This window comes from Pestalotiopsis fici (genome assembly GCF_000516985.1).
Source record: "Pestalotiopsis fici W106-1 unplaced genomic scaffold PFICI_Scf_12, whole genome shotgun sequence".
Classification (NCBI taxonomy): domain Eukaryota; kingdom Fungi; phylum Ascomycota; class Sordariomycetes; order Amphisphaeriales; family Sporocadaceae; genus Pestalotiopsis; species Pestalotiopsis fici.
Window position 1 is genome coordinate 1,031,784 of NW_006917102.1, and position 27,954 is coordinate 1,059,737.

Genomic DNA, 27,954 nt, shown 5'->3' on the forward strand with positions numbered 1-27,954 from the left:
TACCCCAAAGCCGATTCAATACTGTGTACGGAATATGGAACATGAGAAGCTTGCGAGATATTGGAGCAGGGTGTCACCAGCGACCGTTGCGTCTGGCCCATTACTGGCGCCTGGTGGCCTCTGCTGGTTCTCCCGCAAAAAACAAGTCCAATCGTACGCCAAGAAGACCCGGGGAGGGGACCCTAAGTACAATGTAGTTAGCGGGGCTACAGAGCTCCCGTCCCGCTTCTAAAATTTTTGGATAGCTTCTTTGCGTCGCGGCATGGATGAAAAATTTCCAAATGCTAATGTAGCTGGAGCTTGCTTGCCTTAGGTTTGGGCTAATTGACGGGCTGCGTTTCTTGTTGCCTTGCAAAAGAAAGGCAAGTTATCTTTCAATCGCAACATTGCTGCCGTCGCGCACAACCCAGGTGAAACAAACTGGGATTTTTGGGAAATTGCGCCGCTGAGTTGTCGTTGCAGCAGCAGCACCATCAGTGAAGACTTGTGTACCTGGTTTTGGAACCATACATACCTTTGCCTACGCGCATTGGCAAAAGTTTCTTTGCCCATCGCTATCGAGTCCCGTCCCACCGACAACCTGCCGAGCCGCCGACAAGATGCTGACCGAACGATACTTTGCGGCTGTGAATGGCCCTCCCATTGCCAACAACACTGCCATTGCCAAGGACGTGGGTATATACGAGCATATCCTCCACCCGAGCCATTCGACAGCCAATACCTTCAAGAAGAGTTCAGCTCCGCCAAACTGTCTCGCTGTCAGCAACACTCACGTATTCTCTGCCCAGCATGAAAAGTCCACGGTCCATGTGTACACCAGAGCAAAGGGAACCCACGAGGTGACGGTGACATTTCAAGAAAGAATCAAGACCGTCACTCTGTTTGGTCAAGTCTTGATCCTCGGCACAGATCAGGGTCGGGTTATCCTTTGGGAGGTATGTTGAATTCTAGATCACAACCACGAGAGCCAATGCTAACTCGAGGTCAGACTTGCACTGGAAGGCAAATCACCACTCCCGCATGCCATGTACAAGCAATCACCTGCATGGCCGTGACTCCATACCACCTGCTTACAGGCTCCGATGACTCCAACATTCAAGTATGGGACCTTGCTCGCCTGCTAGAGCTTGATACGACCGTCGAACATGAGCCGGAAAAGACCTTGTCCAACCACCGAGCCGCCATTACAGCCTTGGCCGCCAGCCAGAGCATCAACCGAGATACCAGCATTTGCGTTTCCGCCAGCAAAGACAAATCATGCATCATCTGGAACTATCATACTGGCGAGGCCTTGCGAACTCTGCTGTTCCCTAGCCCACTCACTGCCCTATGCTTAGATCCTTGCGCACGCGCTTTTTATGTTTCAAGTGACAACGGCGCCATGTTTTCCGTCGAACTTTTTGCAGAAAAGGCATTAATCGGTGGCCAAAGCGCAGAGGCAAGCTCAACTGTAGTTCAAATTTCGTCTCCATTTGGTCAATCACCACAAGAGACGGGAGCAGCATCTTGTCTTGGTCTCACTTACGACGGCACAGTCCTACTGTCGGGTCACTCTAATGGTCAGATTCTCAGGTGGGATCTCAGCACCAAGGCGATTGCAACCGAAGTGGCCAATTTGAATGCTTCGGTGAGCAACCTTCTCTTTGTGTCGCCAATCCCCACGTCCGAAGCTGTCACGACTGTCAACATTATCAAGCCATTCCTGGGCAGTCGTAGCTACAATTTCACAGCGCAGCTAGAGTCAGATCTAGTCGGTGAAACGAGATTGGGTAAGATGCTAGAGTCCAAGGGCTTCTCGCATGACATCCTCGAACAGGCAATATCTGCTCTACAGCAGCCTTTATCCACCACAGCTCCCGCCGGAGATGAGGCATTGCGTAAAGAGAATGAGGAGCTCAGGGAAATCATTAATGAGCAGCGCGCGCTGCAAAAGAAGACTATGCAAAGATATGTGGAGGCCAAATCAGCGACTTCCTGAGCATCAAGCAACCGAGATTCGACCTCATCAAAAATGCAGACCATATACTACGCGCGTCACTGACGCAAATTCCCTGGATCGCGAGTGCGCCATATGTCTGAAACATGCCCCCCATTCGACGCAGATTCTCCCCTGTGGGGGGTTCGGGGTATCTGTGCGGGTCGACTTGAGCCTCATGCCTTACGCACGGCCAAATTCTTCCGCAGATATTCCGTAACCTGGTTCGTCTGATGTTGAGCCATATAAGCTTGGAAACGCCAATGCGGCAGTACGGTTTGATGTACCTGAGCAGCACGCCACTGCCGCCAAGGTATCTACTAGATCCGGTGTTCCTGGGACCTATACGATGCCAGGGACTCACTCCACATATCGTGCAAGCTTTTTAGCGATTGGAGAGCGTCGCCGCCGAACTGGAACAAACAGGAATCACCTCCAATACGCGCCTCTTCCCTGTCCCATTGCCCGGACTTTGGACGTTTCCGTGGCTTATCTTTGCCTACATGTGCCTTTTACTTTGGAGATCCGACACCATGAAACCGACCTCCTACAAAATGGTAATGGTATCATTGACTCGGATACGCGCGTGCATGTGCTTGGTCTTGAATACGTCTGAATACCTATAGAATATAATAAAAGCACCAGTCTTTGCAACCCGATATGGCACTTGATGAGATGGATTTGTGTCGATTTGGGTCGTGACGATGAGGTTTGCGCTATTTGCTAGTGTACTGGCTGCCCTGGTGGTGGCTATAGAGGCAAAGCCACTTCAAAGAACAACAAACCATGTTGTTCATGAAGAACGGACTGTGCCCAGAAGGCACTGGACAAAGATGGGCCGTGTTCACTGGTTCAAGACTCTGCCTGTCCGGATTGGCCTGTCCCAATCGAATCTCCATAGAGCCGAGGAGTTTATCAATGCAGTCTCTCATCCACAGTCGGCTAATTATGGCAAGCACTGGACGTCAAAGCAGATTGCCGAGACCTTTGCTCCAAGTCTGGAGTCGGCTGATGCTGTAAGGCAATGGCTCGAGGCTGAAGGCATAGCTTCTGATCGGGTCAAGCTTTCAAAAGGCCGTCACTGGTTAGAGTTCAAAGCAACTGTGCAAGAGGTGGAACGACTTCTCAAGACTGAATACCATGTCTATCAACACAAGCAGCATGGCAACTTGCACGTCGCCTGTGACAAGTATCATGTTCCCAATCACCTGATGGAGCACATCGACTTGATCACCCCTACCATTCATTTCGACCAGCGAGTTGGGCACGAGCGGGAGAACAAGCAGGCTCCTGTCACTGAGAAGCATCAGGAAGAATTACGACGAAGATCATTGGCGAAAAGGCAGCGACCCGAAAAAGGAATCCTTGGCTCAGTCCTGAACGACGGCTTCTCGCCCAAGCAAGGTGCCATCATTGAAAACGCCATTGCCACATTGGAAAATTGCGACACCATGTTAACCATTGACTGCATCCGGGCACTGTACTCTGTCCCACCTGGATCACTCTCGCAATCCAACAATACTCTTGGAATCGTCGAATACACCCCACAGGCCTTTCTCCAAGAGGACCTCGACCTGTTTTTTGAGCAATTCCAACCTCGGCTTGCCGGTAAATCGCCCATTGTCCAATTAATCGACAATGCAGTTGTTCAGACGACAAATAAGAGTTTCAACTTCAACGGAGAGTCTGCTCTCGATCTCGAATTCGCCATGGGCCTCATCTTTCCGCAGCAGGCCACCTTGTTCCAAGTCGGCGATCTCAACCAAGGTGGCAGTTTTGGCAATCTGCTCGACGCGCTGGACGGCAGCTTTTGCACGTTCGAGGGCGGCGACTCCAAGGACCCCAACATTGACGGACAGTACGCCGAAGACATTCGCTGCGGCACGGCCCAGGCCACAAACGTCATCTCGACCAGTTACGGATACAACGAGGGCGACCTCGGCGCCCGTTATGAGCAAAGACAGTGCGCAGAGTACATGAAGCTCGCCCTGCAGGGCGTGTCCATGATCTTTTCGTCTGGCGACAATGGCGTGGCTGGGAACCAAGCCGTGTGCATTGATCCCACCACGGGTGCATACAATGACGGCTCGACTGGTCTCTTTAATCCTTCCTTTCCCGGTACATGTCCATATGTAACATCGGTTGGTGCAACGCAGATCCTCAATGGCTCTTCCGTCCGGTCGCCAGAGAGTGCGTGCGAAGAAGTCATCTTTTCCGGCGGGGGCTTTTCCAATGTTTTCGCCATGCCTTCGTACCAGGAAAAGGCCATCAAATCCTACTTTGCCGATTCTGCGCCGTCGTATACTGCCGAGCAATTCAACAATTCCCAGACGGTTAGGGGCTATCCGGATGTGGCTGCTAATGGCGCCCGGTACCTGACTGCCGTAGACGGCAACTTTACTCTCTCATTTGGCACGTCGGCCTCGGCGCCGGTTTTCGCATCCCTCATCAACATGATCAATGAGAAGCGTCTGGCCGCTGGCAAGTCCCCGGTCGGATTTGTCAACACTGTGCTGTACGAAAACCCTCAAGTCTTGAACGACATCACCAACGGACAAAACCCCGGCTGCGGTACCAATGGGTTTTCGGCTGTCGCTGGGTGGGACCCGGTAACAGGTCTTGGGTAAGTGGCTATTCTTGTCCAGACTAATACCAACGAGTAATCTCGGTTGGCCGTAGCACCGTTGAGCTAACAAAGGACTATTATTATAGGACGCCAAACTACCCGGCAATGGAACAGCTTTTCCTTAGTTTGCCATAGTTACAAATGTACGAGTCCATGAACGAGAATCTATGCAGAAGTATAAATAGCATTATTTCAAAATCCAATTTGATTACGTTAAATTGGTCAAGGGCATTTTATGGTACTTTGATGCCGGGTCATACTCTCAATAGTCTAATTAACATTATTTATTTCATTATACAGTCCAAATCATGACGTATTGCTTCAAGATACATGAATAGCATGTGCCACTGGATGCTAGTTCCAAAGACCGAAAGCCGTGGGTACCTAGTCTGCCGAACAACAAAATGGAGTAGCACCTCAAGTCGACCACCAAGAGCATCAAGACCACCATTGCCAGTGTTTCCAAGATGATTGCGTCTAACATTTCTGTAAACCTCTTCGCTAGGACGAGCTCGAATGTCCATGTGCAGCCACGTCGATTCCTGGGCGTCGCGATTGGAATACCGCCAGGTCTTCGTTTTCTTCGTTTGCAAGACCCTCGCGAAGAGACTTGAGATGAAATGTTCCCTTTCGAGCCCATATAAAGTTAGTCACTAGTGATGTGATGAAAAGCCCAGATCATACGGAGTTGGGTTATATCAAGGAGTCTGACACACACTCTGAGTTCACAGTACTCACGTTTTAAACCATCTTGTCAAGGTGACATCAGGCCGCTCGGTCTTCTTGGTGCAATGTACTGTTTGCAATAAGACAGAAAAAGCCACCACGGCAGCGAGGCTAGTAATGTCCAATGACTCGGTGCCCTGTATATCTTCCTTGAACCGCCGCTTATAATACTTGAGTCGATCCTGCCAATCATGGCCTGGGATCGTCCAGGTATCATGTGGCGTTGCCAGCCACTGGTAGTTGCGAAGATTGTGCATCGCCGAGTCGCGCTGCTCGTTGATGGCTCGGTCACGCATGGTTTCCATGTGTGCCTTGACCTCAGCCTGATATCGAATGGGCTGATGATGGTGACATGTCCATGATGGCTATCCAAGTATATAGAAAGAAGAAAAATGTTGTTGATGTGAAAAGGCTTTGAGGAAAGAATTTTAAGCTGGAGATTAAATAGGTAAACAAAGAAAAGCACTAAAGGTTGATCCTGCTAGAAATTCTCTCTCTTTCCCTCGCTATGAGATGATTTAGCTAGGAAAGTGCAACACATCGATCTCTCCTGCCTGTCGTAATACCCGTGGCCGGACTCATGAGGCGGGCACGCGAAGGCATTTCCACCGAGCCATGAACAAATTGGGTGTACTTTCCCTTAATTCACGTCGTGTGCATTGGTAATATGCCTTCGATTCCGACTCTGAAGCCGAGGACGATGAAGGCCGGCCTGGGCATTACATCAGCCGTGACAGGGTTTACTTTCGCCGCAATGCACGCCTTTACATGCTCGAGGATGCCGACGACCTCGATAGAATCACTTCGCCTGCAATTTTGAGGTATTAGCAGAGCCTCATTATGAACTACGAAGAGATTCTTTCGGAATTTGTCTACGGCACTAGTCAACAGCGGGGAGCATGGCTCCATCGTGGTCCTACTGGCAACGAGCCACCATATCCTCTCCCTATCCGGGAGCCGCGGCCTTACCCGGCTCCCATAGTGGTACCTTCCTCGGGAGGACCGCCCACAGCAGGAGTCGTGGATGCAGAAGAAGATTGTGGTGGTGGTGAACCGCCCACAACAGGAGTCGTAGATGCAGAAGGAGATTGTGGTGGTGGTGAACCGCCCACAGCAGCAGTAGTTGATTCACTTGGCTCAGAATCGGCTCGGGAATCGGCTCGGGAAGGAGGCTGAAATTGGTAAAAATTAATACCTAAGCATAAAAAAGCCAAATATTGCAAACTTACCTTTGCATTAATATCGTGGCGACAAATTGGGCAGCGCCCATCCGTTTCTAGCCATCGAATATTACACTCGGAAACCGAATGGCGACAAGGAAGATGTATATAAATATATCTTTCATATCTCTCTTGGCAAATAGTACAAAACCCTTCCGAATTTGAAGAAGGTAAAGAAGAACGGGGGAGGGTAGCCACAATAGCAGTAAGAAGTCCAGGTATCGGAGACGAACATGTAGGGGAGGATGGTGTAGGCCCAACTTCTCTATCCCAGCAGCGTCAATCCACGACTCCACAATATCGATCTCCTGTAATCGCTAATGGTAGTTTTTCCCGGCCACCCTTATCAGCATCAGCACCTTTACGTCTTTTGTTTCACCAAAATCGATCGATTCCTGCTATAAGCGGTCCTCCACCATCAACCACTGCTGCTACAGGCGGTTCACTATCACCAACCACTGCTCCTATAAGGACCTTTGCCAATACACCCCCACATTTATGGCATACTGAGCCTGGTTGGGTTCCTTACAACCAGCGACGTCCAGGAAATGAGCGAATCCCATATGATCCTGACTTACGCCCTTCTCATCAGGATTCCAATCCCCAACAGACGTCACAACCGTCTATAGGAGGCATGCCACCACAATCTCCTCCCAGTCGTGAGTCCAGTCCCCAACAGACGTCACAACCGTCTGTGGGAGGCATAAGGGATATCGTTGTGCTTTTTCCCGCACCATTAATACTCCTTTTCTCTTTCTTTTCTCTTTTTCTTTTCTCTTTTTTATCGGGGTGCTTTGGTAGGTTTCCGCCTTCGATCTATAAGAGTTTTCTTAAATCTCTTTACAGGAAAAGCCGCTGCATTCTTGGAAATTTTTCGGCCGCCACTGCCAGAACATCAATTCTGGCCTTGGATGCGGTACAGGAAAATTTTGGCGGATAGCTACAGGTAGGGGTTCAAGTGGCGATTCTTTCACGAACCTGTCTGGTAACATTGAAGTCTTACGGACCACAGACACAGTAGTATGCCTGAGTCCTAGGCCGACTCTTGCCTGAAAACATGTGCCACGCTTCCTAGAGATCCTACTCTTCCGCCTACTTCCTTCCGCGCTGGGCATCCCGAGAAAATTGAACTGTTGCAAAACCGACAACAGCTGTCGATTTCATTGTCGAAAAGACCACCAAGGTGAATTTGTGGTCAGATCAGTTTCGCTCCGCGCTACAGACAAATGCCTTTTGCAATTTGTTTGCCCTCATTCAAGGCCGCACGATGTATAAGAAGTAACGGGGATCCAGATTCAATTACAGAAGCACAATGGACTTGAACATAGTAGCCTTTGGACAGATACAAAGTTCACCAAAGGGCAATTCTGACACAAAAATCTGACTCGCTATCTGATCTTGGACTATGGAGCAAAGATGCATGGTCACAAAATGGCTTTATAGTTGCTCGAGTATTTGTGCGTAGTTGAGACATGAACTACTGGAGTACCCTAAAAGTCGTACAAGAACCATTCCAAGCTACATGGCAGTAAAAAGATATTTTGTTGAAACGCATATATACATTGTCACCCAAACCTTCTACAACTAAACATGATAGTACATCATCGCATCAGCGTAGACTCTATGATCCACGGTTGTGGTTACCCGCATCACGTGGATTGTTTTTCGATCTAGTGGCCTGGTTCTCTGTTTTAAAACTTGGGGTCGGTTGTGGTTTTCCCCCATTCTCCGCAGATCGCATCTAGTTGCCCGCACGAAACGGGAATCTAGCCAGCCCACCTCAAAGTACGGGATATACATCTGCTTACATGAGCTTCGCTTATTCTACCCCGGATTTTGTGATGTAATCACGCCTGCAGACCCCGTATACCCCAGATCTGCCGCGTTTGGACAGCACACACTCGAGACCATTCCAGGGCTTGACTCGCCTTGACAGCAACGAGTTCCTGACAGAATTGTCTGGAATCAAATGGTATTTGCTATCCGCACATCGAGACTTCCCTGGATTACACTGAAAGCACATGTCCATGTCGTTGGTGAGGAAGTATGACCAGCTAGCCATCCATTAATGGGCTAATAGGCTTCAACCAATGTACGACTAATCGCCAAAGTGATGGGCAACCTGGAGATTCCGAAATGAGCTAGTTGTAAGCAACTCTTCGATGATAGGCTCAGAGGCAGAGACAGGCAGAGACTATGTTCGGGTTGTCCGCCCTCAGCTCTACTGTTCCCCACGCTGCCGTTGACTAGGAGGTAGTCAAGCGTAACCTTGTCCGTGTTGTTCATACCTGTCCCACGGCTCTGGATCTTCATCACCGAGAGGAGATGATACACAGGACTAATAGTATTTTTGAGTTTGAAAATGCCTGAAATGATCCTCTGTGATGCATTCCCACGTATCAGGTCCCATACACTGCATACCAACTTTGACCGCCCAGCCTTTCAGCTCCCCAGATTCTAGACGACCCTGACATTGCAGATGCATAATTAATTGCATGGATTTCTATTAGTCCGAACTGCAACTATTAAGAACCTGGCCATGCTCGGCAGATTTTCTTTGTTACACCTATAGATCTCACGGAAGCTCCACTTCCTCTTCCTGTCATACTACGATCTTTTCTCGACTTGTTGCCTTTCTCAATTATTCTTTACCATGTCTTCTGACGAATATACTGGTTCCAACCATGAATCACCCGAATCCAAGATCTCTCCAAGCCAGCACGTGGACAAAGATGGCCACGAACTGACACAAATCGAGACGGCGGCCACGGAAATCAGGCGAAATGCATTGAAGGTAGTCCATACCGACGGGACAGTCAATTATGTCGATAACAAGGCTGTGGGCGGCGATGCCGCAGAGATGCCCGAAGGATATTTCAGAAGCGCACAGTTTATTGGAACGGTTGTGGTAAGTTGAACAAGTTTTGCAATACCATTACATGCAAGGTCTTGACTGAACTCCTGTTACTAGGCCCAATGTCTTGCAAACAATGTTGCTTACCTGGGTTGGGTCTTGCCTGCCAATACTCTGTGAGTTTTTTTGTTTTTTTTTTTAAGCAAGGCCAAGACACATCTGGACAATGTATGTCCTCAAGCTGACCTGTATCCTCTCAAGCACTCTGATCAACGCCGACCTCGGAAATTCTGCAGACATCAACTGGGTCGCAACGGTATGGACCCTCGGTACTTCCATTGGCTTCCTCCTCGTCGGTCGCATCAGCGATATCTTTGGGCGGCGCGACATGGTACTGGGCACTGGGGTCCTAGGCCTCATTGGGTGTATTATTGGCTCATGCGCGCAGTCCGTGGGCATGCTCATTGCTGCCAACTTTTGCACTGGTATTGCCGCTGCCGGGCAGCTGTCCTTTGGTATCGTGTTGGGCGAACTGGTCCCGAACCGAATGAGAGGACCAATCGTTACACTCGTCTTCATGTCCTCGGCGCCCTTTGCCATTTTCGGACCCATCATTGCCAGGCTCTTCATCGAGAACACCTCCTCGCGTTGGCGATGGTCTTACTACCTGGGTGACATCTTTTCCGTTCTGGCCTTGGTTCTATACTATTTCCTCTATCATCCGCCCACCTACGATCAGCTTCATGTCAATGGCAAGACCAAGATGCAGCAGCTAAAGCAACTCGATTACGTCGGCATGTTTCTATTTGTTGCAGGATGTGTATTGTTCTTAGTTGGACTTTCCGTAAGATCATTCTCGGGATGCTCTCATTATCACGAGTAGATGACTGACGATATGTGCAGTGGGGAGGCGTCACCTACCCCTGGGCAAGCGCGCAGACTCTTTGCACACTGCTTTTCGGCATATTCACACTGGCAGCATTTGCATTTTATGGTAAGATCTTCTTCTTCTTGAGTATCGGGAAATCCATTCTGACATGTTTTACAGAGGCATACTTTTGCAAAGTGCAGCCTTTGATGCCGCCACGTCTATTCAAGAACACTGGCTTTGTCGCCATTGTGGGCATCGCGACCGTCGGAGCCATGGTCTACTATTCCTTCACGGTCATCTGGCCCACCTTGATCTCTTCCATCTACACGACCGACTCGATTCAAATTGGACTACAAAGCTCAGTTGTTGGAGGCGGTATTCTCGCTGGTCAGGTACTAGGAGGTCTCGCCATCTCATTTGTGCCCAAGGTCAAAGTTCAAACTATTATCGCATCAGTATTATCCTTTGCTTTGATCACGTCCCTGGTTTCCCTAGACAAGGATAGGTGGGCGGCAACTATTGGTATCGGGACCTGCGCCCTGGTTGCTATCGGTTTCAGTACGTATTACACAGTCTTTCTTTTTGACCAGATGCATACCTGTGTTGCAGCAATACTCACACTTGTCATCCAGTCGACAACATTTCGTTCCCCGGAGTCACTCTGGTCCTCGAGCCACAAGACATTGGCCTAGCTACCGGAGTTATGGGGTCCATCAGAGCGCTTGGGGGCGCCGTCGCCCAAGCCTTGTACGTCTCTGTGCTCAACAACAAGCTCAACGACTACATCCCGGCATACGTATCGCCCGCCGCAACCGAGGCCGGACTTCCGCAGACGTCCCTGGCGCAACTGTTTGCCGATATCAACACTGGCGGGACATTTTCCGAGGTGCCCGGCATAACGAATACGATTATAGCTGCCGTTGGCGACGCTGTGGTTCGAGCATATACCGACGCCTTTAAGGTTGTGTTCTGTAAGTTTCCAGAGAAAAGAGGAACTGAAAGGAATCCAGAGCTAACGCGTCTTTAACCCCCAAGACTGTACCATCCCTTTCTCAATCCTGCTCATCATTTCGTCCGTCTTTGTACCAAACATGGAAAAGTTCCTCGGTAGCAACGTTGCGAGGAGGCTGCAGACTGATCGGACAGCCCGGAAAGAAAACAGTGAAAAGACGGCTCGTGCGGCCGAAGTCTAAGGAATGCTAAGATCTCGGACAGATGCTGGGAAAACACAGGATGCGATACACGATTCCATACAGTGCATCAGATAGTAGACAGTCTAAACACACGAGATATCTGTAGAACGATATTATGGCAGCCACACAAAAGATTTGTTATTGTAGCTTTTCTCTCCCATTGACAAGTACTGAGATTATCGACCAAGAGAATCCTATGCATCTCCTCGATATCGCTTGCTCCAAACTCCAATAATGAGATCCGATAGTCTCTCTTCATTACAAGTTGACATAAAAAAAACACGTCTTCTTCTTACACAAACTTTTGAATACGAGTGTTCTTGCCATCCCGTCAAATTCCCAGCGCCTCATACATGACCATAATCATGACCCATGGGGCTACGGCCCCGACTTCATATCGACCAGACACATTACATCTACTCGCAGAAAAAGTCAAATTCGGCATTGGAGCTCGTCAAAGTAGCAAAGCTGGTGGTCGTGGCTGTTGTAGCGGCTTCCTTGCATTCAGCTGATCGGTCAATCAGCACACTTTCTGATGTCTCCTTGCAAGCCTCACAGGAACCGGGCAGGAGGGCCAACGGATATGGAACCTACTATTCTGCTGGTCACAGTCGCCGACCTCTAGCGAACCCCCTTGCTGGCTATTGGCAATGTCTGCGCATGCATTCTTCTGGTTGTCGCAGGAACGCTGCGCGGCAGTGTTGAAATCCGGCTATCCAGGATGGGCGGCGTGTCAGCCCTGTCGACTCTCTTTTCAAAGGAGGGAAACCATCAAAAAGTTGGGGAAAACTTACAAAGGTATCCCCATCAACCTCGAAAGGTCGATCGGTGTCACTTGATTGGGTAATCTGGCACGGTGAACTTTCTCAGCCTCATTCTTTCTGGCAAAACCCGCCCTATTTCCCAACTACTCAACGTCTTCAAGGGGTATGAAGATCTACTCACTGGTGAAGCTGAAGCACCGCCCAAAGCTCCGCTAAAGGTCTACCTCCAAGGTCAGCATGTAATCGAGAGAAAAAAAAGTCGGATTCGTTCAACGGCAGGCTTGTAACATACCTGAAGATTCGTCGAGGCCTGCCTCGGGAACAGCCCCAATCCGAAATCTCTCCTGACGTCGTCGAGAAACTCAGCGCCGCCGGCCGCGGTGCCACTGACCAACAACGAGAGCAGCGTCGCCACGACGAATCGTCCTGTGCACTTCATGGCTGGGCCAACGATGAAGAGAGGAGAAAATTAGGAATGTAGATGTAAGTATTGTTCAGCCGTTGATCATGTGAACCTTTGTCTTCAAAAGCCGGATACGAAAGCCTGCCTCAACTTTGGACGAAGCGGCGCCTTGAAGCTAGTACAATCAATGGGTATCCCCGTTATTTGAGAGGGGAAGATAGCAGCTTTCGTTCTTGTTGGTTGGTGATACTTCTAGCACCAGGTCGGTCTTGTGGACGCCAAAAGGGTGAGATATCAGAGTAATTCAACGCAGTACAGAGCAACTCGTCCTCCTTCTCAATCCTATGGAGTTTGCTGCTGAATGTGCGATAGTGGCCGAAAGTTGAGGCTATACTGCAAATGTGGGATACTCCAATCGGGTGGAGCCAACTTTTGATTTCGAACGACGGCGAATCGTGTCAAGTCGCAAGAGTCGCGCGTCAACGAGCCACAATTCTGGTTATAATTATTGATTGAATGAGGAAAATACACAATTGTAGAAACAGGTCATCCCTCCTTGAAATCCAGAAATTCTGTCATTCAACAGTCTCACGCATTTCGCTCGACCTTTTCGATCGCCAGTTTGCGGCCACAACATGAAACGATCCTGAGACGCTTCTCCTAACCGAGGACAACAGCCAATCATGTGAGAGTTGCCCTCTCACGCGGGATGGTGTCACATTATATAAATACTTGCCTACATATTTCAAGTCTAGATGCACACTTGGCAGCACGGTAAAAGTTTGATGATTTGACTTTTCATGTTCATGTCACATGTACTTGGGAACGTGTCCGGCAAAACGGCCGTGCATTCGTCTTTAAATTGGCACATTTCCACTTCATAAGATTCTTAATAAACAGCATACTGCATATTCTGCAGCACAATACAATTGCTTGAGAGAGGCTCTATCTACAGAAAGAAGAAAAAAAAAGAACATGGGGGGAAAATGAAGAAATTGGTATTATTAAGTTGTCGACATCCTATCCAGGGCAATGCATTCGCTATGTCAGTAGATCATGGCAACTAGTGCCAAGATGCACTCTGATATGCTTCATGAGCCCGCTCATCCTCGAAGCTCAGATGGACTGTTGCTGGGCCGCCAACCTCCAAGAAATGCGCAAAATGATCCGAATTTTTCTATCTGCAAAGGTCTTTTTCGAAACTCCCGAATACTGGGGGGTATGCAAAGTTCCACCAACTCCTAGATGCGCCGGCTGTAAAGCGATTCCGAGGCCAGGCGACAAATGCCATGCTACCTGCCGTGAGCGTTCGTGTCTCCATATCAATGTGACATGTCATCCACCTCCCCTGACTTAGAAGTTGGTTCCAGTGTTGCTTTGGGTCGGGGCGTGGTACGACTCGAGCGTGCTCTGGAAGGGGCTGCGGCCGGTCATGCTGCCACTAGCTTCGCTCTTCTCCGGGCCGCTGTTGAACTGGCTGGTACCGGTGGTGTAGTTGACCAACTCCTCGTTGTCGTCGCCTGATCTTCTGCGGCGGAGACGCCAGAAAAGAACACCAGCCACGGCGAGAATAATGGCACCGCCGACACCAACCGTGACACCAATAATGGTGGCCCTTGTTGAGCTGCTCATGCTGGCGTTGCTGCTGTTGTCGCTGGATGACTGAGAGATGCTAGCGGTGGGAGTAATGACGGATGAACTAGAGCTAGTCACGACATCACCGTTGGAGTTGGTCACAGTTAGAATAATGACAGAGGTGTACGGTGTGGCAGAGGTGGTAGACTCGGAGCTCGAACCGTCAGTCGTAGTCGCGCTGGTAGTAGTAGGGCTGCTGCCGCCATCACTGGTAGACGTCGGGGTGTCATCGGCCGTGGTCGTTGCCTGGTTGTTCTGAGAGGTGGTGGTTGCCGAAGTAGGGGTTGTGTGGGCGGTGGTGGCAGACGATGTAGTTGTGGGAGTATCGTCAGCGGTGGTGGTAGTCTCGGCGGCGGAGGAGGATGTTGTCTGAGCAGCGGCGCTGGTTGTCTTGGTGCTGGTGGTCTTCTCTGAAGATGACGAAGACGTTGTGTCGTCCAGGCCAAGCAAGTCTCTCGCGATAACCTCAACCTTGGCACTGCCAATCATGCCAAAAGCGCTGTCCAGCCAAGCAGCCTGGGTAAAGGTGATGACCGACAAGGCCACCAAGAGGAGGTGAGCCAATCGTGTCGAGTACATTGTGACGTCGTTGTATCGAGACACTTGAGGTCGACAAGCGACGTGAATGAGGAACCGCGTCGAAGCGTTTGTAGGTGCGGTGAGTAGTAAAGTTATCGCAGTAGTCCCGCGCCGACTCTTTAGTTTTGAGGGAACCAAACGGGGTTTGTTTCACGTGAAGTCTGCTTGGGGAAGCAAGGTCACTAATCTGATGCAGCAACCCAAATCTGTTGGAAACACAACCAAGCGGCCCTATGGATGGACTAGGTGGGTGGGTTGAGAGGCGTGCGTTGTCCTGCAGAGGCGGGTTCTTGTTTGCCTCGTTTGTATTTGATTGAGTCGAGATGGCAAGGTTCGAAGATGAAATAACAGTGGCGTTCCAACGGGCGGGTGGGCAGTCAAACGATGGCGAGAAGTGTCGTGAAAAGTGAAAATAAGGGAGAACGAAGGAAGTCGTCAAACAAACAGTAAAGGAAATAGACGGGATTGTTCAACTGTTGCGTATGTACGAATGAAGACAACTACAACAGAACCAGTAAAAACGAGCGAGTGTGGGTGGTTGTGTTGGGTTGAGAAAATCGAACGTAGCGTGATGGTTGCGTGGTTGAGAGTGAATTGGTCTTGGTTCGGGTCGGTCAGATGGACGGGACGGACGAGAAGAGGGCATTCCTTTCTTTTCGCGCTTTGCCTGGGTGCCTGTTCTGTTCTGGCGCTGGTCTTCTCCTGGAACACTGGGGACCCGATGCCGAGATTGTTCGATGGGTCGTTACATTCGTCGCTGGGTGCGAGGCCACAGGGCGGCCTGGCCACTAGCAAAAGGGCCAAAGGGTGGAGCCACCTCGTATTACGCTTCTCACCTGCATTTTCTCAAGCAACAAAGCGGCCCCCCAGCAGACGGATCAAGCCCATCAGTGGCTCCAATGCATTAACAATGAAAAGCGTGACCACCCACCCAAAAAGGATTTTTTCCCTTTCGGGGTTCTGACAGAGCATGTAGAGGCCGATCTGCCCATCTAACGAAGCAGCAGTAACTGGCTAGTACTATGTAGTTTCCGGCGTTGCCATAGAGAGATGGATGGATGGATGACAGTCCACCTTACTCCATCGCCCATCAAATCCAAGGTTGTCACGAGAACCCGCATTCCGGTAACACTTCTACTTGATACACTACCCTACACCAAATAATGGATGCACACACAAATGTCGGGGTAATGCAAAAATCACTTATAGTCCAGAATCAGTCTCTGCCGCCTCCATCTTCAGCTTTCACATCACCACGTCACACATGTTGTTAAATGGTCTTCGCGCTCGTCGCTTAAAATGACAACTCAACTCGGACCTCTCAAACCTCTGTGACTAACAGACCCAGTAAAGAGGAACCCCAAAAGCCACGCGAAGACCGAACCAGCCCAGCAATATGGGAACTGTCGAGTAAGGTTACCACTTTACCGCGGTTCCCTGCGCTAGTCGATCAGCATGTTGGATGCCATGGGACGCGCACCTCTGGTGTTCCATTTCGGGTCTGGAATCTATTCTCGACAATAAACATGCGCAAAGCCTCCACCAAAATGCACAAAAGCCATGCATAAAAGCTGATGCAGAAGAGAGTCTCTGTCTCACACTTAAAATCCACAGCAGACCAAGCCAAAACCTCTATATATTCGTAACATAACTTATTCTTATGTCAAATAGGCCTCTTTCTTCTTTGACAAAGTCCGACTCATGACCGGGGTCCAGACAATGGATTTGAATATGTGCTAAATTATTGGACCCCTTCCAAACCTGTCACCCAGTCACCATGCATTTTTAGGGATGCTACACTACAACGTCACGGCGTGGGTATCCCTTACCAGGAATTCAGGGCTCGACGGGAGGCGACGCGCAACATCGTCATCCCGCTGAGTATACCGCATAAGATCGACCTTATGAACGCAGTCAGTGGCGAAGTTGTTGTTTGCTCGGTAGTTTCGGTGATATTTACGCTCCATTACGACATGTACGCATGTATTACACTAGTAGTATACGTTGGCGTTTCGACAATCATTTCTCATTAACACACCTCTCTGCCTGTCTTTTTTTTTTTTTTTTTGTCTTTTTTTTGCTTTTCTTGTCGCGGCTGTGCTGCTTAAGAGTATCACTTTGTGGCTCCCGGTCTCAAAGATAGCAGCCAGCAAAAGTAACGTTGAAAGTGGCTTTGCTGCTTACGGTGGTCGGCCGAAACAAACACTCATGGAGGACGGCAATGCAGCCTCAATTGATTTGCTTACTTGGCGGGCCGGTTTTACATCTTGCCACTCTTTTTTTTCCCCCCTCCCACCAGCTCCCATCTTAGGTAGACACTGCCTGAGTACCTCTTTCACAGTTTTTGTTCACAATAATGCCTCATGATTGACATGGTACCGTTGGGCAGTTCGCAGAGAAACATGAAACCAAGGCGCTCCACGGATAAGCGCTTTAGTGGGCAGATCCTCCTACTTGGGACGGACTTGTCGGAAGAGCAGCATAAATAACCAGTCTTATTCGTCCTCCGATACAGCAAAGCCTTGCCCGCAGCTATTATGAGATCAAGGCTGCTGCCACGACTGCTCGACTCTTTTATGGTCTGACATGATTGATCTCCTCGGAGTGACTGATGCCCAATGATCTCTAGATTCATGGGCTGCGTTCTACACAGTAGTTCATCTGTGAATCTGCTGTGCTCAATGTACCTTTGGACAGCACCTTTGAGTATTTGAATCACAAGCTTCCGAATGGTCAGTCTTGGAGTGTCGATTACAACAATGGCAACTTTAGAGCCATATTCCGTGCAGTTGGAAGAACCATGTTTTCGTGATTCAAGCCTAATATGCCCGCATGCCTCCTGGTAGCAACATTATATGCTCTCTGCTGGCTGCCAGCTGGCAAAACTGCGAAGACTGAAACCCGGTATGTTCAACCCACCAGGTGACTGGCTTGGGCTGCCAGATGGCAGCATTCCCGAGTCTTCAGAATCTCTCCAGTTTTATATGTGATAATTGATACTCTGAATTATCCTTCTTCATGCATACTTAGAGAAAAGCTGGCTGCTTACAGCAATCAAATATTGCATGCAGTAGCTGTCGCATATCATTTATACTCCAAGCCTCAACTGGCATTGATTAATCTCATTGTATTAATAGGCGAGATATATGCTGGCCAACCCATGATAAGTAATGCAACAATGATACACATTGACAAGGTTCATTCGCTGTTCGCAGTAGCTCCGTCAAAGGCAACCTCTTCACAAGCATTTCTTCAGCGTTACAACCCGCAGTCACAATCATGACAGTCTGTCAGCGAGATGCCAATATTAAGATTTTCTTGAAACTCAAGGTTTCGCAACGGATCGAGTCTGCAACGGTTCGATAGACTCTCTTCTAATGAGTTAGCTTGCGGTTAGCTGGCAGAAGTGCCTGCATCTGAATGAGCCGCATTGCCCTTGGGATTGGAAAGTCAATTTCCAATTTCCAAGTCGAGCGATCACTAGCAAAACTTTGGAAATTGATTGATCAGGTGACCCATGTACAGTACACAGTACAGATAGAGGGAAGCAATCTTTCAAAAGAGAGTGCGAAATCGATGTTCCTGGTAAGGGAAATTCTCCAATGCAAGGTACAATTGCCCGTCTTTCCGTGGGCCTTTTGATGGACGACGTCAAAGGTAGGTGATTCATTTGGCCTTAGGAGGATCCAGCTTTGTCATGCATGTGAAGAAGAATGCCTCGTCGATCAAAACGTTGAACTTTTTTCGATTGAACACATGCAGCCGAAAAGCTTCAACTGCAATCTAATGGTTGTATCCAGGGACCTGACACTTTATTTCGCGTGGAGAGGCGCCTGTCAATTTTTGGGTTGTACCACCGGGGTCCAGGCGACAGGAATAAGGGGGTCAAGCGGGAGTGTGGTCAGTTCGGGTCATGATGGGCTCTGATGGAGAGATACCTCCAAGGTTCCCCGGCGGCGGAGAGAGTCTCCACGATCGCCCTACTATTGTCTGCTATCAGGCCTGGAGATCCAAAGTACCTGCTAACAATTGCCCTCTTTTGGGCAGAGCTCATTACGCCAGATAAGCAACGAGGCCTAAACAGGAATGGCCAGGCAGGCAAATCTCGAGAGCTCTTCCCAGTCAAATTCCCAGTCAATTTGGCTCCTGCATTGGACTACTGTGCCGCGCCGTCATTCAACTGTAGGTACCGGCCACAGAAAGGCGTGGCAGATACATGGTGGCGCGAGAATCCGTCCAATTGCACTGCGCATGCCCACGCCAGCTCATCCAACTTGGGACCAAGACGATCTAATCTCGCTGGGCTGGGCAGAAAGTAGCAGTCTGGTCGTCGCGCGTCTGCTTGATTCCCATCTTTTCGTGCGCTCCTGTTTGCTGCTAGGTATTCGTGCGCCTGGGGGGTGATATTTTTTTTTCTTTATTCCCTCTCGACGTTCGAGGTTTGCCAACACCTGCCTGTCAACAACCACATCCCACCCTCTCTTCGCGAGATTCGTTCGTCCTCCTAAACAAGCCGGCAATCGACTGCGATCCGATGCATTCGACAAGTCATCAGTGCCGTGCGCCTCTACCTCTCCCGCTCCTCTAAAGCCAGTCCTGCTCTTTGTTTTATTTTTTTTTCTGGCCCCCTGTCCGTTACCCCTGGGCCAATCGTTCTTTCATAATAGGTATCTTTTTAGTTGTATTGAGCAGGAGGACGCGTCGCGAATTTGAGAGAGAAGAGAAACTAGAGAGCTTCGATTGTTCTTTGGTAAACATTGGAATTTCTTGGTAACCTCCCTCGGGCCGTCAAGGATAATAATCGAACGCGCTGTGAGAGGGTCCTATTTTTCTTGAGTATCGGTAGCAGACGATTTGTTCCTCGTCTGCACTGATCTCACTCTGGTATGCTCCAGCCACGTCCTAGCTTCTCCTAAATGAATTTGTCCACCGCCCGCACAATACTATACACGACTTTGGGCCACTTCATCACTTTTCTTGTGTACCTCAGTTAATGCATTATGACTCGATGATCCGACACGACCAAGCTGACGATCCGGCTGCATTACCAGGTCTTCCAAAGACGTCTTCCTCGAGGCCGTCGACTCCTCCTAGTGCCACTGCAGCACGGGACAGCATTGGACCTTTGCCAGTCCTGGTTTCCGAATTGCCAGAATCTCCCGCCTTCTCCACGAGCTCGACATTTGACGGTTCGGACGACGAGATATCCTCTTCCCCGGCGCTCCCATCGCTTCAGGCTCCTCAGCTTTCCGAACGGGCTCGCGAGCATCTGAGGAGAGTTGATTCACCAACTTCTCCAACTGGGTCGGACGATAGCAGTGGCCAGTACGTAACGGCAAGCTGGGGTTCGCCATATCCACCCAACACCCGCATCCATCTGCGCCGGCAAAGTTCCAGCAGCGAGGCTTCTGACGACTCGCCAATTCACCAGCTTGAGCTCACCACTCCTTTCTTGCGAGGGACGACTTCGCTTTTGCCCACCAGCCAGGTGCAATCGCCACCTTCGATCCTCTCAGAAAGTGCTGCCGTACTTTTGAATCGTGCTCGCAGACCTGTGCGTGGCATTACCGAAGATTGGATTCGTGCCCATACGACAAACGACCTGACTTCGGAGCATCGTCACTGGCTAAGCGACGGTGATTTTAGCGAGCACTCTTCACTGAGCGGCTCCAATTCCGGCGACGAGGCAGCTTGGTTTGAGGACACCGACCCACGGACTCCCCGGCCCTCTCGTTCCTCGGCTCGTCATATCTCACGGCAGCGTTTAGCGCCGCCACGGCATCCTCGACCACGTTCGAGTACCGAAACTCTTAGGCAATCTGCCCATCCTACCCCTCTAAAGAAGGCCATGGATTCTCTCTCTGTAGATACGAGCAACGTTGGGCAGGATGTTGCCGCCGTCCACACCCCAGTCTCAGCGGCTGGAACGACAGACAAGTCCGAGATACCTCAAAATAATGAGCAATCCAGCCTGCTTGTCCCAGCACATCCGCCTGCGACCCCAACCAAAGTAGCAAAAGTTCCCATTTCCCAGACACCACGGATCAGGAAAAAGGTGCCATGGAAGGGGAAGAACATCATGGTGCACCTCCCACGGGATGATCAGCGCGGCTTGCCTGGTAGAGGTCCTATTCCACTCACTTCTGCACAGATGCAGGATATGCTTCGAGAATGGACCGAGCTGGGCTACAACACCAGGGGCTTTGATTTGCAAGGCCCTGGCGATATCTCCAATGCCTCTCTCGACCCGCTAGAAAACTATTCAATGAGTCGTAACGAGTGGCCGAGTCCCGATGATATAGTAAACGAACGATCTGGTCGCAAGTATGCAGTATTGTTACCAGATTTGAATGCTTGGAAAGATTATGTCAACGAGCTGCAAGAGGCCAAGCTTAGAGCACTTGGTGTCTCTTTTGGCGACGAAGAGCCTGCACCACTGCCTTCAGTATCCCCCAACCCTTCAAACGCAAACCCACAGATGCCGAATCAGTATCCTCCACTACCGTTCTCGCCACCGATACCAACAGGGTCGGCCACCAGCAGCGGTCCACAAGGCTTTCCGTTCCCAGGTGCTTTTCACGGTACCTCGGCCACGCAGAGCCCAACTATTCCATCTATGGCCTCGCCGCTATCTTTTGCTGGCCTGCAAGGCAAATTCAATCCTCGGGCATCCATTTCGATTTCTCCAAACGAGCTTCCATTCCACTTTTCTGGTCAACCCTCGCCCCATGGTTTCTCGCCTCGGGATATGCTGCTGCAACAACAGCTTCATCGTGCTGGCTCGCCATCTATCATGAACCTAAGCTCATTGGTCTCTCCTACCTCACCATTCCATCATGACGGTACGCCTTCGCCACTCGGCCTGCATCAACGCCATCAGTCGTTGCAATATCCCATGCTGCCCCACCAGCAGCTCCAGCGCCAGGACTCAGCACGAGCGTCTCCACGTCTTCAGGACCTGCGTGAAGAAGAGGAAACTCAGAGCAATCCCTACGAAGACCATAGTCCGTCCAAAACCCCAGAGCCTGCTCCCTTTATCAAGCACAATGCCAGTGCAAGTCTGCAACGGGAAATTGACGATGCAGAGTACCATTTGGAGGAGCAATTCCGTGAGCAACTGGAGCATGAAGATTACAGCCCTCATCAAGGGCCTGACAAGAACAATTATGGCTTGGTCGATCCAGCGCAGGTTCCTCTGCCCGGGCACCCTGGTGGGCCCTCTGTCCACTTTGGCAACTTTGGCAACGATCCGAATGAGGGTCCCGTGCTGCACCATCCTCGTCCCCACAGCCGTGGGCACTCACTCACACAGAAGCCATTCTTTGACAGTGACGAGGCTCGGGACAGCGCAGGTGATTCCACTAAGGGCCGGCTTCTTACTGTCAAGGAGCAAAGGGGTGATGAATCCTATGAGGTTGAGACAAATCCAAGCAACCTTGGAACTCCTCTCTCAACCTTTGGACTGGTGAACAATATGCATGAGCGTTCCATCTCCACAACCAGCAATCCATGGGCCGACGCCAGGTCCTTCAATGGCGACAAACCATCATCACGCCGCTCGAGCCATACTAGCAAGCCGTCTTTGACAAAACTCAATGCTAATGCCACGGAGTTCAAATTCAACCCTACTAGCAATTTTGTTCCTGGCCAATTCAACTTTGGAGCTAACAGCTTCCAACCTACTGCAAGCACATTCCAACCCGCTGCTTTCCAGGCGTCGACCTCGAGCCATTTCAGTGCACCATCAACTTCCTCTTCCAAGGGCAGAATCAACGCTGCGGCGCCCGTCTTCTCTCCTGGTCAAAGCGAATTTCAATTCCCCAAGAGCGAGTTCAGCCTACCCGCCAAGAGCGACTTTAATTTCTCGGCTGCTGCTCCAAAGTTCAACCCAGTCGCTCCATCGTTCCAGCCCTCTGTTTTCTCTGGTTCGGTGACAAGCGCTGCTGCTTCCGGTCAAGACTCGGACAATCATCACGGCTCAATCTTTGGAAGTATTGATCTTAAACTGTCAGACACGGGACTACCAGCCACAGGCAAGAGGAGCAAGGCCATCCCAATCGTTCGTCCTGCAAGCCGTCACAAGTCGCCCACGCCCGTTCCGACTGCTGAGCCTGTTGAGGAATTCGATAAGGACGGTCGCCCAACGGATACCAGTCGTCGCGGTAAGAAATTCAGGGATGATGTGGATGATGGTGATGAGGTGCCACTTTTCGCCGAGCCCACTCCAGAGCCTGAAGCGCTTATGGCTACTCAAGCCAAGGCTTCTGCCCAGGATGAGGTGGCTGAAGAAGACAAGCCCGAGCCTGAGGATGAAGATAACGATGTCATTGGTGATACCACACTGGATTCCACTGTTCTTTCCGAGTCCACTGATACCAAGGTCCCATCCGAAATTCATGACACAAAGACGACCACGAGTCCATCCGCAACGTCCCCTGAACAAGACCAAATCAACTGGGCTCCATTTGAATTCAGAAATGAGTTGGACGTCCAGGATTTCAACAATGCTCGACCGTTTGGTGACTTTGAGGTCGTTGACAGAAGCCACGAAAAGAGCCTCTCCGGAGGTCTTTCTGCCGTTGCTCAGCCATTCATGCCCGGTGGCTTTACTTTTGGTGCTCCTAATCCCGTGGCAACACCATTTGAACCATCTTTCAAGGCTCAGCCCCCAACCATGGCACAACCTGACGAGAGCGAGGATGATCGTGGCGCGTCGCCAACTCCTGGCCCAGAGCCTCGCACTGTTGAAGCAGACACGACCACAGTCCATCGCGAGCCTACTCCGGAGCCCGAGCGTACATCACAGACCCTGAAATCGGGCCTGGCTGGCTCTCGCTTCGCTGCTGCACCCCCACGGCAAGGACTTGGGGCCTCCCGATTTGCCTCGCCGCCCCCTCCGCCAGTGCCGGTGCACAGAGGACTGGGCGAATCGAGGTTCGCAAAGTCGCCTTCTCCTGTATCTGACGAGGACGAAGAGGAAGCACCAGTTCCTGAAACTGCCAACGGAGCTTCAGAGCTACAGAGCTTCAATGAATCAATCCCCTCGCCTCATAGCCCGCCACCCATCACCACTGTGCCCGAAGAGGTTGAGGAGTCCAGTAAAGAACATGAGTTGACATTTGAAGAGATTGATGCCGTGATGCAGCACATGAAGGAGACTGACCCTACCATGGGAGTCAACCGAAGTGTTAAAGTATCACCAGCGCCAGTCTGGCGTCGCCCAAGAAGCCCGGTCCGAACTGTTTCGCTTGCTGCCATTCCAAAGTTTTCACCGCTGCGCCTACCACATCAGGAACACATGGGAAGAGGCGATGCACGCAGCCCAAGCCCGCACCCATACCGATCATTGCCCCTGGAACCTGGCCCAGCATTGCTGGAGGAGGATGAATTCGAGGATCCTTTTGTCGCACGCCCTCGGAGCCGCGCCTCGCCTCCTTATGAGGTTGACGGGCCTGTGCATCATCTTGGTGGTGGCAACATTACCGAGGATGAGGAATGGGACAGAGCCTTTACTGCCGATGAACAAGACAAGCTGGAAGAGCGCGCTCACTATTTCAACGGTCACGTCCAAGATCTTGTTGGCGATATGTTGACCGATCGCCTCGATCCACTCGAGAAGAGCTTGGCGACAATTCAGCAGGCTTTGCTTGCCATGGCTGGCCGAACACCTTCAAGCCGCCATGAACGCCGCAGCGAGCGCCGCAGTGTCTCTGCCGAGGTCCAAGAGAGCGATGCGGATGATGAGGATGATGAGGTGCCCATGACACGAAAGTCCATGAGCCCCCAACGAAACAGGAAAATGGAACAGATCCGCTTTGCCGTCATGGAGGCACTGAACCAGCACCATGCCAGCCGTGCACTGCAATCGGTTATGGAACAGCCTGAACCCACTCCATCGATTGACAATACCTCTGTTCTCAAGGAACTCCAAGATATGAGAGAGCAGCTCAATCAGTCTTTGCGTGTTGACTTCCCCGCCGAAGACTTGCGCAATGTGGTCGAGGCAGCAGTGCAGAACCGCATGCCTCCTACACCGCCACCTGTTGTTCAAGATGATGAAGAAGCTACCAAGAAGATGGCCGAAATGCAGGCTACCATTCTCGAGCTTGAACAGCGTCTCAGAGATCAAAGCGGAAGACTGGAGAGTGAAATTGATATGCGACGAGCAGTCGAGGATCGTTCATTTGAGCTTCGGCGTTCACTCGACCAAGCCGAGACCAAGATCGAGGTGGAAATCATGAACCGTAGCGTTTATGATCAACGAGTACATGATCTCGAGGAACGCCTGAGACATCAGGAACAAAAGACTGACAATGAGCTACATGGCAGAAGGGATGCTGAAGATCGGTTGTCAGAGATCCAGCGGCTTCTTCGCATTTCTTCTGAAGAAGAAGATCGTCTCCGCGCAGTGGTGGAGGAGCGTGAGCAAAAGATTCGGGCTGTGGAGCAGACTGCTGGCAAGAGTGCAATGCGACTTGCGCTTCTTGAGGCTGCCCAATCCAATGCTGACAAGACTCAGATTGATCTCACCAACCGTCTCAACGCCACTGATGATGAGCTTCGCGGAGCTAGACAAGAGGCTCGTCACTGGCGATCTGAAGCTGAGCATGCTCGTGACTCAGCACGCCGACAGACTGATGACTTGATCACTGCTGTTGATGAGTCTAAGCACCTCCGCAAGGTTATCGATACTCTCAACGTGCAGTTGTCGGAGACTGAAAAGATACGCGAAAACTGGCGAGTCAAGTTTGTCTCCATGCAGGATGACATGGCCCATGCCGTTCGCGAGATCACAGAGGAGAATAGCCGACGCCTCAAGAAGGAACAGGCCCTTATTGCCCGCCAAGAGGTCCTGGATGCCAGACTTCAGGCCGAGTCGAGAACTCGCGAGCGACTGGAGGCAGAACTTGAGAGACTTGAAGGTGGAGAGCGTGCCGGCATGAGGGCTGTTGCGGAATGCAAACGCTTGGAAGGCCTTCTTGGTGAGCTCCGAACTGAAAACCACAAAATTCAGACGACTGCTCTACACTTCCAACGCGAGGCCAGGGAAGCCCGCGAATCCGCCGCCAGCGAGGTTCACCGGGCACGCACTTCTACGCAAGCTGATCTCGACGCTGCCAACAAGCAAGTGAATGAGGTGCGTGCCGAACTGGAAGAAGAGATCAACGTACTACGTGCTGAGCTCTCTCAGGCCGGCTTGGCCGCCGAGAGCTTCAAGCACCAACACGAGATTGTTCTTGAGGAAGAGGTGGCGAAATTCCGCGCTCAGATTGACCAAGTCAAGATGGATGCCGAGACAGCCAAGGCCCACCATGACATGATGCTTGAGGAAGCACAGGTGACCAGCGCGGCTAGCCTCGAGGCCATGCTGGCTAAACACCAGAGCGAGATTGAAGATCTCCAAACCCGATATGAACGCGAACTCGGCAATAGGACCGAGGATGCTCAACGTAACGAGTCAAACTTGTTGGAGCGTCTAAGCCTCTCGACGTCCAAGGTGGAGCACCTTCAGGATCGCGTTGTCCATCTCGAAGAGAAGGTTCAGATTGCTCAAGAAGCAGCCAAGGCTGCAGCCCAAGCCGCGAAGGCCGCAGGTGCATCAGAAACTGCTGTCTCTCATGCCTCTGCCGATGCCAAACCACAAGCCGTCACTCAGGCTATGCAGCTTCCAGAGAAGATTTCTCCTCAAGCACTCCGCGAGTCCATCATGGTGTTGCAAGAACAGCTCCAAGCCAGGGAGCAGCACATTGAGGAGCTTGAACAGAAGGTGTCTAAACTTGACCCAGAAGCTGAGGTCAAGATCACCAAGCGTGACGATGAAATCACCTGGCTTCGCGAGCTTCTGGCCGTGCGACACAGTGATCTTCAGGACATCATTGCAGCTCTGTCGGCCGAAGAATATGACAGAGAGGCCGTCAAGGATGCAACGATTCGCCTGAAGGCCAATCTTCAGATGGAAGAACAAGAACGCGAACGAGCACTCAACGGCGGTTCTGCCATCAATCTACCTGAACTTGCTGCCGCCATCAAGGGTGCGGCAACACCACGAGTAGCCCAAGCTGTAGGCCCCTTGGCTGCCGCCTGGGGCAACTGGCGCAAAGGAAACCAACCTGCCTTGAACAACCTATCGAGCATGCTCTCGTCGCCTTCAGCTGGTAGAAATCAAACTCCTTCACGAAGCAAGCGAGCTCCCGCATCTCAAAACAGCCTGCTTTCTGGTCTCATGACGCCGCCAGCATCAGGCTTGCGTAACACCCCACCTGCGGAACAGAGCAAGCCACAGCCAACTGCTTTTGGTACTACTGGACGGCGATACACGGCCGAGCAGTTTGCCAACCGTCCTCGAGGCTCATCTCTGACTGCACGACAAGCAGAAAAGCTTCCTGTGCCCACCACGCCCCCTCGGCGCATGCCCGAGCAGGAAGAGCCGGTAACGCCCCCAATGGCGGGACCAAGTGGCTATGATATCGATGCCAGCCACATTGAAGACTTTGATGATGCTGGTTTCTTCGACGACTAGCCTACCAAATGTTAGTCTCGAAGGAACTGAGTAACGAAGCAGGCATCGGTTCTACTATATAATCTCATTTGTGAAGAAACCAAAAATGGAAAAAGGGATGAGGCGGCCATGGGGAATCAACTTGGTCTTTAAAGGCCGCTTGATGCATTCTCCCAGCGATGTTGCCCACATCGATTGGCTATACCCATTCTGCGAGCTAGATTGATACCCACTACACCGCATGTATTTGCTTTTCGCACTGCACAGCGACTATATGACCTAATTTTCAAAAAAGCACAAACACGATCCCTTCACGCGATTTCACTTCGCAACAAGTTGGCCATCGACGGATACAATCATCTGGGCACAAACACCTTTTTGCCGCTTTTGAACTGTATTTGCGATGCCACTTTTTTTTTTCATCTCTTTTGTATTTTTGCATAGCCAGGCATAATGAAAAGAGGCCTTTTTTTCGCTCGTTTTGTATGCTATTCAGAGACATGATGGCAAATTCAAGGTGGCTATTTTGAACGAAGAGAGAGTACGATAAATTGCAGAGAAATCAGCCATTGAGAAAATAATATATTGTAAAATTGTAATGGATCCAAA

At 50.7% G+C, this 27,954-nt stretch overlaps 7 protein-coding genes across 7 annotated transcripts; 5 read left to right on the forward strand and 2 right to left on the reverse strand.

Moving 5' to 3' along the window:
* Positions 1-599: 599 nt before the first annotated feature.
* On the forward strand, positions 600-1,978 carry PFICI_14076 (uncharacterized protein; the record flags this gene model as incomplete). Its single annotated transcript, XM_007842657.1, has 2 exons — positions 600-935; positions 989-1,978. 2 exons carry the CDS (start codon positions 600-602, stop codon positions 1,976-1,978), a joined length of 1,326 nt encoding a protein of 441 aa, XP_007840848.1.
* Positions 1,979-2,679: 701 nt separating this feature from the next.
* On the forward strand, positions 2,680-4,736 carry PFICI_14077 (uncharacterized protein; the record flags this gene model as incomplete). The annotated part of the gene is made up of 2 exons (XM_007842658.1): positions 2,680-4,598; positions 4,688-4,736. The coding sequence occupies 2 exons, from the start codon at positions 2,680-2,682 to the stop codon at positions 4,734-4,736; spliced, it is 1,968 nt and encodes a 655-aa protein (XP_007840849.1).
* A 1,431-nt stretch (positions 4,737-6,167) lies between these two features.
* Positions 6,168-6,503, forward strand: PFICI_14078 (uncharacterized protein; the record flags this gene model as incomplete). The annotated part of the gene is made up of 1 exon (XM_007842659.1): positions 6,168-6,503. One exon carries the CDS (start codon positions 6,168-6,170, stop codon positions 6,501-6,503), a length of 336 nt encoding a protein of 111 aa, XP_007840850.1.
* A 2,697-nt stretch (positions 6,504-9,200) lies between these two features.
* Positions 9,201-11,465, forward strand: PFICI_14079 (uncharacterized protein; the record flags this gene model as incomplete). Its single annotated transcript, XM_007842660.1, has 7 exons — positions 9,201-9,455; positions 9,519-9,577; positions 9,663-10,245; positions 10,305-10,395; positions 10,450-10,830; positions 10,905-11,243; positions 11,308-11,465. The coding sequence occupies 7 exons, from the start codon at positions 9,201-9,203 to the stop codon at positions 11,463-11,465; spliced, it is 1,866 nt and encodes a 621-aa protein (XP_007840851.1).
* A 937-nt stretch (positions 11,466-12,402) lies between these two features.
* On the reverse strand, positions 12,403-12,668 carry PFICI_14080 (uncharacterized protein; the record flags this gene model as incomplete). The annotated part of the gene is made up of 2 exons (XM_007842661.1): positions 12,403-12,441; positions 12,522-12,668. 2 exons carry the CDS (start codon positions 12,666-12,668, stop codon positions 12,403-12,405), a joined length of 186 nt encoding a protein of 61 aa, XP_007840852.1.
* A 1,317-nt stretch (positions 12,669-13,985) lies between these two features.
* PFICI_14081 (uncharacterized protein) lies at positions 13,986-14,846 on the reverse strand (the record flags this gene model as incomplete). Its single annotated transcript, XM_007842662.1, has 1 exon — positions 13,986-14,846. The coding sequence occupies one exon, from the start codon at positions 14,844-14,846 to the stop codon at positions 13,986-13,988; it is 861 nt and encodes a 286-aa protein (XP_007840853.1).
* Positions 14,847-19,854: 5,008 nt separating this feature from the next.
* Positions 19,855-27,366, forward strand: PFICI_14082 (uncharacterized protein; the record flags this gene model as incomplete). The annotated part of the gene is made up of 1 exon (XM_007842663.1): positions 19,855-27,366. One exon carries the CDS (start codon positions 19,855-19,857, stop codon positions 27,364-27,366), a length of 7,512 nt encoding a protein of 2,503 aa, XP_007840854.1.
* Positions 27,367-27,954: the final 588 nt, after the last annotated feature.